The 12802-nt window shown below is 42.1% G+C and overlaps 1 protein-coding gene across 1 annotated transcript in view; it reads right to left on the bottom strand.

Annotated features, from left to right (window-relative positions):
- The window catches only part of LOC108897297 (ankyrin-3-like), a 93811-nt gene extending 90712 nt beyond the window's left edge, over nucleotides 1-3099 (bottom strand). Inside the window, 1 exon segment of the mRNA XM_051076931.1 lies at nucleotides 2508-3099. Within this exon segment, the coding sequence (XP_050932888.1) occupies nucleotides 2508-2630 (123 nt within the window). The 5' untranslated portion in view covers nucleotides 2631-3099.
- Nucleotides 3100-12802: the final 9703 nt, after the last annotated feature.

Genomic DNA, 12802 nt, shown 5'->3' with positions numbered 1-12802 from the left:
TACAGTTTTGTACCTGCTTTACCATCTAAATATAGCATTTGTAGAGCTCTGAAAGGAGTGACTCAAAGCAGTTTGTTGCACAATTTGCACCAAGACAACCATATCAGTTTACAACAGCAGCAACAAGACTGAAATAAAGGCTTTGAGGTAAAATAACCGAGGCAAACTGATAATGTAACTTTAACATGATGTGATTTTCAGTCATTATTTAGGCTGCGCTCTATAGCATTTAAAAAAGCTATATCAGCAACATACGAGTAAATAATCTTATTAAGAATAAGGTCAATACTGTAAGTGCAAGTTAACACAATTATTCACATTTTGTTTCATGTGTGTCTACAACTCTGACACCTCTCAGTCAGTCTGTTTCCATGTACTGTTGGACAGGGTGAAAGCTGAAAGACCACCAACAGGGAAAACAGTGCATGAGCAAGGGCAGCCAAAGAACACAACCACAGGAATGAAGACAAGAAGGCACTTGGTGTGTGTGTGTGTGTGTGTGTGTGTGTGTGTGTGTTGAGAAACACAACCGCTGTGTGGGAGTGAGATGGACCAAGAGCGATAGCCTGAAGTTCACATCCCTAAAGTAAACACCGGCTGACAAACAAATTAACTTTAGTGTTTGACTTTGTTTTGTGACAGTGTATTATTAAAAGGTAGGAGCATGAGCCAAACAACAGCGCTAATAATAAAAAAGGGACAGATACGTGAATGGACGGAGAGACGCTGAGCCAAAAGTGAGGAGACAAAGTCCTAGAAAAACAAAAGGGACAAAAAAAGAGCCTGAAAGACAGAGAAGGGAATCGAGGAGAGTGGATTGGTGTGAGGACAGAGGGAAGGACGCGGGGCAGGTCGAGGTGGGGAGAGAAAGCTTATTATCCTCATGGATGGCACTGTGCACAGTTCAGTCAATACACCCCTCTCCTCTCATCATCTCCTCTCCTCATCTATGAAACATGACCCTTCATAAGGACTATAAAACCTCCTATACAGATCAACATCTTAGATATATAATATTCACACACACATGCACATGACCACAGAGGAAAGGAAGAAGCAATGTGCACTTAAAGGCGTGAATGCAGATTTAAAACATACTTGACTACAAAAAGAAGTAGATCTCTAAAAACTCTTGACCTTATGAATCTTTTTGCTTTTCTTTTTTTGGTTTAGAAAAGATTAGGCCTGAGTAGCTCGATTCTTGTTTATGCTAAGGTCAAATAACATTGCCTGCAGCATAATTCAAAACCAGGCACCCATGGGCGCAAAGTACAGTAAATGTCACTGTTATTGAACAGATCTCTCACGGTCAAATCTCTACCACATTCAATACGCAGATTGTAATGAATGCTCTCTCTTCAGACAGTGAGGGATTTATTTTGTGGATAGACAACAAGTAAACCTTTCCTTTTGTTGCTTATGTAGCTTATAATGTTTTCACTCTTCTATAATTAGAATATCTCCTTATTTTGCATGAGTTTCTCCCACTGCTCTGTCCAAAGTACAGAGCTGACATGTAAGAGAGGAGGAAGAGGAGGAGAGACCCACGTGCACTTCAGTTCCTCCTCCATCATATGAAAAGCTTTGTCATCAATAAATCAGTCGTGTATGCATTATACATGGCTGTCTGTGCATCCAAGCACACACACACACACAAGCCAGAACCCACAAAAACCCACTGAAGCACTCACACACATTTCCAAAACCATGATCAAGTGAAAGGTGCATGAGGAGTTTTTTTTTTCTCTCTCATCTTGGCCTGTGTATGTCCCATTTGATAACATGTGTTCCATTTTAAAAGCAAACATGACATCACCATCTTCACAACTCCCAGCATTTATCTTGTTTGAAATGAAAGCCCACCACATGGTTAAATTACATCTAACAAATCATACTTTGCACAGGATGATCATAACAACTGACCGCCTCATTTCTCATTAAATCAAGGAGGATATTTAAGGAAGCCCTGAGTAATGTAGTTTTGCAAAGGAAAGACAATATTAGGGAATGTTGAAAGAGTCAGAGGCAGGAAAACAAAATGCTCCATGTGTCCATCCGCACAGCGTTCACCTCACCAGAGATGAGCAGCTGAGATGATCACATACAAACAGGTGAAATTATTTTTGACTTTCAGCTACCATGTGTATAAAGACACTTCACACGCACACCGACAATGAACACCCAGGCTGTCAAAGGAAGAAAGAGAGAAACATCATCACACACGCATACATTTAGTGTACAAGGTTAGAGATGCTGTTTAAAATGGACAGCATGTCTCCAGTCTCCACGTGTCTTGATTTATGCACAGAAATAAGCATGTACATGAATGAATGTATGTGAGAGGAGGCAACCTCCAAGCCCAGTTGATCTAGGTAGTCAAGCTGAGATGTAGAGATGCAAACACACACACATAGTCACGCTCCAATGATGCTAGAGGAGCGGAGCAGATGAAGCCACCAGCCAAGCCAGCCGACCAGTCAGCCAGCCAGCCAGCCCTCGTCTGTTACCTTTCTCTTTTGTTCCCGGGACGTTGCTCTCCTGCTCTTCCTCCGCTTCTCCTTCTCGTCCTCTATTGCATTCACATCCACTTCCCCCCGATTCTTCTTCAATTGGGAGGCCGCGTGAGCCATGATAGGTAATAAAAAAATGTAGAAGCACCACACACTACACACGCGTGCCTCACCTGAAATCCCAGAGAAGTTCAGGGGCTGTAATTGACAAAACCGGGATCTCAGAGGAAAAAATCGGGGTAGAAAAGGAAAGGGGGGGAAAGGGAAGAAAAATGCCCTCCTTGAAAAGGAGAATGGAGAAGAGTAGGGTTTCTTTTATATATGTATGTATATCCTGTGTGTCCTTTCTTTTGGTTGTTGCTCTGGTCTGGTCTGCTCTTTTTCTCTCTCTCTCTCTCTCTTTTCTTTTTAAAGTGATGGAAAGACGGGAGAGAAGAGACAGCAGCTTCTCCTTGTCTCCTCTTCCTCCTCCTCCTCCTCGTGTGTCATCCGCTGGCAGTGTGAGAGGAGTGCGTCCAGGAGAGGTGAGGACAAACCGGATGGAGAGAAAAGAGACACGAGCATCACCAGCACAGAGGTGGAGGGAGGAGAGAGGAGAGAGAGAGAGAGAGAGAGAGAGAGAGAGAATGGAGGTGGAGGGAGGGAGGGAGGGTGTGAGGGGAATGGTTACCACAGCAACCACGCTCTGTTTCGGTCTGTCCTCTTAAATGTTTCTCTCTTTCTTTTTCTCTCTGCTCCGGTCCCCGCTGCTGTACCTCACCTGGTGCTCCACCATGCATATGTGTGTGTATGTGCTATGTGCTTGTGTGCGCATGTGTGTGTGTGTGTGAAAGAAAGAGAGACAGATGCAGTGTGAGAGAAAGAGATAAATTGTGTGTGAGAGGGTGTGAGTGCATGAATGAAGCAAAGGCACCGTGTGAGGAAAGCAAAGGAAATGGTGGCGGGGAGCAATAGCAGAGTGGGTGAGTGTGTGCATGTGTGTGTGTTTGTATACCCCCCACCTACCTACTATCATACACACATATACACATGCGGACACACATTACCAGCTGGAGGTGGCGAAGTGTGGGGATGGGAATGGGGAGAACACATAAAGGACACGGGTGAAAGGAGAGAGGGAGGGAGGAGAGACAAGATGATCCTGATGGTACAAATATCATAACGCACACACACACACACACACACACAAAGAAGACATAGCCATAACTAATGATATTCAGTGCTGCCAGTTTGACTGTTTTAACGGTGACATCGTGCTTGACTTACTCATTGATTCAAATCAAGCCAAAAACCTCTCAAATGAACCAACCAGACAACAATGAATAAATGATTTAGTAAATTCATTAATTAATAATTAAACAACTGCACAAATAAAAAATATAAGAAATAAGTGTTTAGGTTTCTGTAATTTCTTAGTTCTAAGTCCTGTGCCTCTCTAATCGCACTGTGGTCATCCCACCATCTGGGTTCATTGACATCATGATGGAGAGGTCAAACAGGACCAGGGGAGCTTTTGTTTCACCAAATCACTCGGGTCTTTGTTGAAAACAGAGGGACAGAGGAGGAGGAGGAGGAGGAGAAGAAAAAGAAGGGAGAGACAGGAAAGAAGATCTACACAGAGAGTGAGAGAGAGGGGACACAAAAAAAGATCCTGTTTGATTTTCCACCCCTGAGAAGGGGAGAAATGAGACACAGAGGAGGAAGGAAAAAAAAAAAGAAGAAACACCAGACGTCTTATTTAGGATGTCCTTCACACCGGCCGTGCTCACGTCAGACATGGGAGACAGACAGAGCACGCAGCGGCCATCTTTGTGTTTCTTTGCCTGCCTGCCTGCGTGTCAGAGGCACCTATGAGCCTGGCTGGGTCCTGCTGATACAGAGAGGCTGCCTCATCACATGCCTGCCTGCTTTCTGCAGAATCTACTGTATCTGGTCATGCCTTTAACTGTACATATGGACTGAATGGTAACCATATGGAGAAAGGCTGAGAATGAGAAATGAGATGATCGGGCACTGCTGCTAGAAAAAGAGGAGAACAGCCCTCCAGGGACAGATGACAGGTTTAGCCGGTGGACACCAGTCATGTAACGATATGAGCGTGAAATTCCCTTTTCTTCTTCCTCAAACATATTCATCCTCCCCGCCTCATTTTTCTTTCTTTTCAACCACAAACACCAGCCACCAGCATGGTTTGGGGGGTGGGGGGGGGGGTGAGGCTGACTTACAGCCCCCATCATGCATCAGGGGGTGTCACATTATGCCAAATTATCATGCGGTTGCTAGGCGAGAGCCAATGGGGTGGCTTTGGGGAAGACAGGATGGATGGATAAGGAGCGTGGAGAGGTAAGAAGAGGGATTGGGAAGGGTGGGAGCAGGGGGTGGGTACATGAGCATGAGTGGATGTGGATGCATGGAGAAGCCAGAGCATGTGTGCACATGATAAACAAACTGCGATTCTGAGAGGGGGAAAAAGAAAAACCTTTGTCCGAGGAGAGATATGCAAAGAGGAATCATGATGAATGAAGAGGAAGAGAAATTTACTGTGAAGCACACGTACAAAAACCTACAACAAGCATTTAGGTAGCTGACAGTTCTAATGCCTTTTTAACAAGTCATTCATTGATAAAAGTCCATTTACACTTTGATAGCCAAAGGAAGACTGTAACCTCCCATAGCCATAGTAAAAGCCACTGCCAAGGTGTCCTATATTTCAAACACCAGCAAGAAAAATCACAACTACTACAATAGAGCAGAGCTGGCTGGTGGCCGGTGAACTCTAGAAGTGGATGATTATTGGATGTTTTCCACCGTTTTACCAGGCACTATGCCATGCAGATAAAGCCACAATAAAACAACCACTACCAGAAAAATAAATCACTCAAAATGAAGAATATGTTGCAGAAAGTAGTTCTACATGTATTAGAGAAATACTAACATTAAATGAGTGCGTAATTTGGATGGTTATCTTTATTTAGTAGCAGTGGTAGCTATTATTAGACCTAAAACAATTGGCTGATTAATCAGTTTAACTGTTCATTATCAACAGTAAATGAATCTACAAGAATTTTCAGAGCAAAAAATATCTTCAAGCAATTTAAATAATAGGTCAAGTTGGTATACTTGGAAATTGTGATGGAAATTTTTCACTGTTCAAATTTTTCTGAGATTTTATAAATGAAAAGAGAAATGAATTGATAAATAAATAAATGAATTAATAAATAAATTGTAATAAATAATAATAAATAAATGAATTGATATAGAAATTCAAATCAATAATGAAAATGATTTAAATAAATGGTAGAAGTAGTAGTAACTGCAGCACTAATAGTGACACTTGGGGAATACTGAACTTATTCGTGGTCTTTCAGGAATATGATCAGGAATTCCAAAATGTAAAAATGTAAATATTGTACTACACTTACACACACACAATACAAGGTCAGAAGCCAAACTATACAAATCTTTATATGTCTTCAGATGCCCCAGAGACCATGTTGTTTGGGTCAGTCTCTTATCTGTTTGGAGTTATGTTGTCCTGAGTCTGTGTATCCCACTGCCACAACTCCCTCGGGTGCAACATGACCAATCACTGCATCAGTCTCATTGGCCTTTTTGACCTCTGCGGCCACAACAGTGTGTCCCCATATGCTAACAAAAGAAGGCAAAGCAAAGACAGCATCTGGAGGGTTGGAGCCGGACAGGTCATGGTGAGGTTACAGAATAACCAACACAGCTGAGTGACAAGATTTAACTGCCCTTTTACTGTCCTGCTCATGTTATGCATAAGCTCCTATTAACTAGATATTGCTTCCCAGTGGTCATTTCACAGCTTCATCTATATCATTCATTTATATGGATAAGCACAGTCATTGTGCTGCAGCAGTCGTCACAAACTGCAGCGCATGTGCTGTCATGTATCAGAACATCTGTTCTGAAAAAATAATAAGCAATGTGTCCTCTATGGTCTAGCCAGTCTGTACTTATTCTTTGTACTCTGCTGCCCTCTAGTGCTCAACAGCATTAACAGTCCCAAATGTCCTGGAAGTGCACAGCTGACCTTGTATAATGCATTAAAAATGTGTTTGTTATTAGAAACATAAGCAACATAACCTAAAATGTGAATATGTGCAATACATGAAGGAATTCCACTTGTCTTTCACTCATAAAGGGATCTCGATGTTCAAATTTAAAAGATTTCTTTTTTGCCTCTCTACTTTCACACTCAAAACACCAGACCTCTACATTTCACAGAAAATAAAGTCTGTATGGAACTACATTTCTGTCACACCAGGGCAGACCTGTCTGTGAGATATCACCATTAAACAATATAAATCTCCTCCTTTCCCCTCTCTGCTGCTCCTTCAGTGTGAAGAAATCTTTGTGTGCTCTGACTGGACTGGAAACGCCTTGAGGTAGAAGCGAGAGCAGTATGAAAGGTGTGAGGTCAAATGGCAAGTGGTTCGACTGACAGGAAATAGATCCACCCACACAAAACCGCCCCCCCCACTCCACCTACACTTGGCCCAGGGGCTAATGCATCAATATGGGGGGATGTGGTGAGAGGAGGAGGTGGGAGTTGTAAGAAGGGAATGAGTTTGAAATACATCAGAAAACCACAGTAAAGACAAAATGTGAATGGAATAGTTTGCAGTGCAGAGCTGAAACAATGTAGAGACAATTAAAAATCCATTTAGGACATGTAGTACAGAAAACAAATTAATCATAAAGCATGGATTTATATTCAATTTCTCTGTAGCTCTGGAATCAGACAGCATGTGAAGTGTTCAAGGATGTCTGCAGCCTGATCATTAAGGCCATGGCTGAAGGCAATAAACATTTGTGGTTTAGGTGAGTGTTTTTATGCTCTCTTCATCATTTACATGTCCACTCTGGCTCGACCAAACATGCAAACTGGGTCTCGCTCACACACCCTCTATTTTACTCATGCCCCATTGATATCCCCCTCGTTCTCCTACTCCATCATCTAAATTATTTTAACGTCTCCCCTCCGGATAAGCAAAATGTACCCTGAGACGTGCGCTTTAACCCACTTAGCTACCGGTAACCTACCTAAATGTGTGTCACGACCAAACGGTCCCCTTCAAACCAGACCAAAATGTCCTTCCATGGTTTCCCCACTGAGGGGCAGACAGACATCCATGGTGGAGAGGATAAGCACACTGACACATATACACACGCACACATACACACAGGCAGGCAGTGTGCACTAGAGGATTTGAGGTGGGGTCTTAAACGGTTGACTGACTATAGGGGGAGGTATGTTCTTTTCAATTTGGTGAGCAGAATTGGTTTGGATTGAATGGGTATTTTTTCATATGCAGTTAAAAGCAGAAGGATAACAGGGGGTTACATACTATTTAACAAAAACAGATTACCGTATGTAGGTCACCTTGAAGCAACAAAATTAATTAATCAACAGAAAAATTCTTTGTGTTACTGAAAATGTGGCCACAATGCAAAAGGAGACAATCACAGGATGAGTACCATCAGTGAGATCAAAAACAAGCCCTGATTTCACTGCGTAGCTTGAATTTCTATCAACTCAAACATCAAAGAAGGCTTAAAAAAATTATGATTCGTGCAGGGTTAACAGTGGAGCACGCAGTGTACCGTGCCGTCCACTGCTATACATGCTTCACCACCACCTCCTCTTCATCACCAGCACAAAAAAAAGATGAGAGAAGCTGATGTGGAGCAGCAGGTTATCCCAGGATAAACCACTGGGGAAAGTTGGATTTACATTTGAAACAAAAGAGATTGCATTTATGTTTCTCTAACACCAGTGGAAGTGGTGCGCACACAGAGCCTGTGGGCTAGGTCTCAAGGTTTCACATGATTTTACAGAGCCACAATTCGCAAACATCAGCCGCATTTTTGAGCATTTTAAAACCCACGGTCTGGTTTGATGGTAGGGAAGCAATCATTTAACCTGACAACAATGTGAAAACAGTAGAAAAACTCCTCAAATCTATGTTGCATCATCTGCCATTTCACCATGAGGCTAGTGTTGTGGAACAAACCCAAGTCGATATCAGGACAAGAAGAAATATAATCTGGGTCGATAATTTAATAGGCTGAAACTTTATTTTTCCACGACAATAGCCCAAGGCTATTGCGTCGACTTCAGTGGGATATCCAAATAACGACAACAACAAACACAGTCGCCTGTTGATTAAAAATTTCCGGTAATCAATGGGGAGTTAATTTCTTGGCTGAAACAAGTGGCGGTCTGACTGGGACGGCTGTGCAGTAAGGGAAAGTGATCCCTTTTCTGTTTTACACAGTAATGACAGCAGAAGAATAAACAATTTCACGGTCTGTTGGGAACAGTAATACATGGCCTTGCACAATCACACCCGGTGTCTTCCTGTTCATAGGCTGCTTTATATCAGCATACCGTTCTGCAATAAGTCATTTCACCAGGGCTTTAAAAAGTAGGCAATATGTTGTACAAAAGAGCAAGATACACAATTGGTCATCTTGGTGCTGGCAGTGTCTGCAGGGAAATTATTTAAAAGTGACATATTGTGATGCATTGTTCTCCTGCGCACTTCTCTATTAAATGTGTCTCTTAATTCTCAATACTTTGCTGCTCATTTACAGTAAGTCCCTGTTATGTAATCTGTTGTGGACAGAATAATTATATTTGTGGCTGAGGAGGAACTTCAATTTGGGCATTAATCAAACACCATTTCCTTTTGGTAACCATTATGAGGCATCCTGAGTGGTTTTTAATTGAAAACATAAGTGAAAAACTGTGGTGCTTTTACTTTGATATCTTTCATGTAATGGAAGGGCAGTGGCTAAAGGAAAGAAATCAACACAAGGAAAATTGAAGTGTGATTTATCTGAACTGATGGTGAGAAGCAATAAAGAGAAAGACAGGACAGGTAAACAGACAACCTGTTGATGGCTGGATATGGAGGCCTCACAGGTCATGACCCTTATCATCCCAGCCAATCATAGACACCATATTTGGCATATCAGCCCCTAGGATATGTCTTGTCACCATGGCGACTGATTCCTATGACAATACAGTCCCTGAGCAGTTACTCTCTGGTGGGCGAGGTGGTGGGATATTCCAAGAACTTCACACACACACACAGGAAACATCAAGAAAACAAAAGTTGCCATGGTAACTGTAGGTTGGTTTTGCTGATGTGGTTAAAAGACCAAGAACTGCAGCAGTTTTCTCCATAAAAGCAACATATGCATCCTTAATGTTGTAGTCAGTGCATGCAAATATGGTTTAGAAAATGTGTGAGTGGCTTTGACATTTTAGGTGAGTTATCTATTGTGTAAGATAGGATTCTGAGTTATTGTGTTGCTATTGTGGATGAAGTGCATAGATACTTTTCTCAAGTATAAGCACCAGTGCACCAGTGTAAAAATATTCTATCACAAGTAAACTTAAGCATTCAAATTCCTATTTCAGTACAAGTACAGAAGTATTCTAAGAGATAGGTATTTAAAGTAGTAAGAGTGTAAGTACTCATTTAGCATAAAAATGGTTTTAATAGTTATACAGCATTTGTTTGTTTTTTTAAATAATGAGACAGAATAATGCAACCTAAACAGTTAGGGATTTTTAGGCTGTACTTTGTGTGCCGTGCTCTGTGATTTGGAGTCTGATCAAAGGCGAGCTCAGTGCCTTCCTCCCATGCGAAGCAGCAGAAGCCACCAGCACCATATGTGTGTGCCCATCAGTGGGTCCACATGCCATATGCCTGAATGTGCTGGTGTAATGCTTTCTCTGTGCCAATCATCTCACTGTCCGCTCAGCAATGGGGGTGTTCATTAGTGCAGCCCTGGGGTGGGGGTGTGTGCATGTGCATGTTAAAAAAATACATATACACACACACACACACACACACACACACACACATATATGTGTGTATATACATAAATATATATATGTGTGTGTGTGTGTGTGTGTGTGTGTGTCTTTAGGTGTATAAATGTAGTTTTGCACACGCAAGGACTGTACATTAGTTTCTGTATTGTAAGTGACAAACTGTAGGAGTGTGTGAAGCTGTGTGTTTGTGAAGGCATACTGTAACCTCACCAAACCCTGTTACTAGAACTGCAGGAGCTGTGTGTTTGTGCAGCCTTGTTACTCTCCCTAAGCTGCTGGGCAGTGGAATATCCTCCCCAGTGTCGAGTTTCCCCGTCATGATGGGATCATAGAGATGTGCCAAGAAGCACTGTGTCTGGGGAGCCTCACTCACTCTCGCACAGTACGCCAGCCCCATATCAAAGTATCATCACACACACACACACACACACACACACACACATGCACAAACACACAAAGCAACCACCTGGAAAGTGCTGCCGTACCCAGAAAACCCTGAAGTCCTGTGTTACTGTGTGAGTACACACTGATCCAAGCACAGACAAATACATTTACACACACTTACACACTCATATGCTCTTGCTTTTCTTCACAGAAGAAAGGTCAACTGCCACCTGAGCACTTGCAGTCTGTATTTTGTTTTGAGCCTGGAGATATTTGCCATACTCATAAAAGTCATTTATACACCTATCAATCAATGTATTTGGTGATAGATGCAAGTCGATCTATGTCTGTAAAGTTAATGCCAATACACCTAAGGCTTATTGGCCAATGTACAGTACAAGTGATTTAACAAGATACCTGTAAGTGTATGTGTAAAGACAGTCATTAGTTGTGATGAATATCAGGTTTCACAATAAAATACATGCATGTCAGAGCAAAAACCATAATAAAATAAAGCAAAATAATCAACTGTAAGATCAGTGCTCCTCTCTCTATTTTGAAGAGTATCCTCAAAGCAAGGTGACGTAAATACTCACTACTATCAGTTTCTCAGTGCTATTAATTACATTACTCTGTTAATCATGTCAGACAGGAAGGAACATACGCTTTGGAAAGAGTCCAGCAGACAGAATTGTCTGTTAAAAGGTCAGTAAGTCAGCCTCCAAGTTCAATGTAGACAAATTCTATTTGAATGTTTACATTTCCACGGCTCTCTGTGACCACAGATACTTCTTGGACATGTTTCCTATCAAAATATACACATGTAGGGAGCATTGGCCAATAAAACCTACCGACTGGAATTAAGCCCAAGTTTTCCAGTAGTAGCCTCTGGCCTAGTAACAGTAACAGCTTGGGTGTTTGAATCACATGCAGGCTTCACTTTCAATCACTGGATAGTAGAGGCCGACTGTCGGCCAGAGGTTCTAACCATCCAGACAGCTGCTGTGTACGTCTTGATAATAGAAATGTAGCACTACTACGCTTAGCTCATTCCAGTTCTCGTACTTGCGTTTGCCAAAAGGTCGAGATGCCGCCTGATATGGTATCTGGAAATTAGAGAGCATGGAAAGGTTACAGATAGAGTTCACTGAAGTTTTAATTGGATGCAAATCAGCTAATTGTGTTTGCACAGTGAGAGCAGCACGGCAAACTCAGTAAACTACATGAGCAAGCATACATACTGTACATATTAACAGGGTCTGGGTCAGACGCATCCAATCACCTCATCTTTCTCACACCTTAGCAATGATCACCATGCACAAACACACTCACTGGATGGTTTGGATCCTGGGCACAGGGTAGGGCAAGATAGAGGTGGGTGTAAATGTCACGTCCTCTCACTAAGTCACACAAATTACAAAGTTGGAACACTATCCCATATCATGCCTTCTAATATGCATACACACCAACTATGTATGAAGCAAAATGCATAAGGCAAATTATGATTAAATGTTTAGACAAGAAATCAAAGGAACACATCTAACAGCTTGAAAACTAACCTAAACACATTAGTGAAACTCTTCAGGAAGTGCAAAACATAAACAATATTCACTGAAATGCTCGCACAACCACTTTAGAGTACTCAAACACAAACACTCTCTCCTGACCAGAAACCCATCTATATCCAATGCACTGATGTGGTTTCATAAATGGGGAGCTGAAAGCATCGTATCTCATCTTAGGTAGCTCAGAAAACAAAACCAATGTCATTCAGTTATGCTGCCAACATCACAGAGAGGCTATCACTCGCTCTATCACTGAAAGCAATAACACGCAGGGACAGAAAAAGAAAGGAAGAGAGAGAACTTATCAATGTTCTCCCCCATAAGCCATAAAGCTGCGAGATCTTGCCAAGTCTGATAAGCGACATTCAATGCTCCTCTCCTGCACTCTCTCTCCTACTCATTTCACCCAACCCAACCCCTCCCCTGCTGTTCCATCTTGACAGCTGGGGCCCCAGTCCCACATCAGT

The sequence above is a fragment of the Lates calcarifer genome, linkage group LG16_LG22, assembly GCF_001640805.2.
Source record: "Lates calcarifer isolate ASB-BC8 linkage group LG16_LG22, TLL_Latcal_v3, whole genome shotgun sequence".
NCBI classification, from domain to species: domain Eukaryota; kingdom Metazoa; phylum Chordata; class Actinopteri; family Centropomidae; genus Lates; species Lates calcarifer.
Note: the sequence above shows the minus strand (reverse complement) of the source record. Positions and strands in the feature narration are given on the sequence as shown.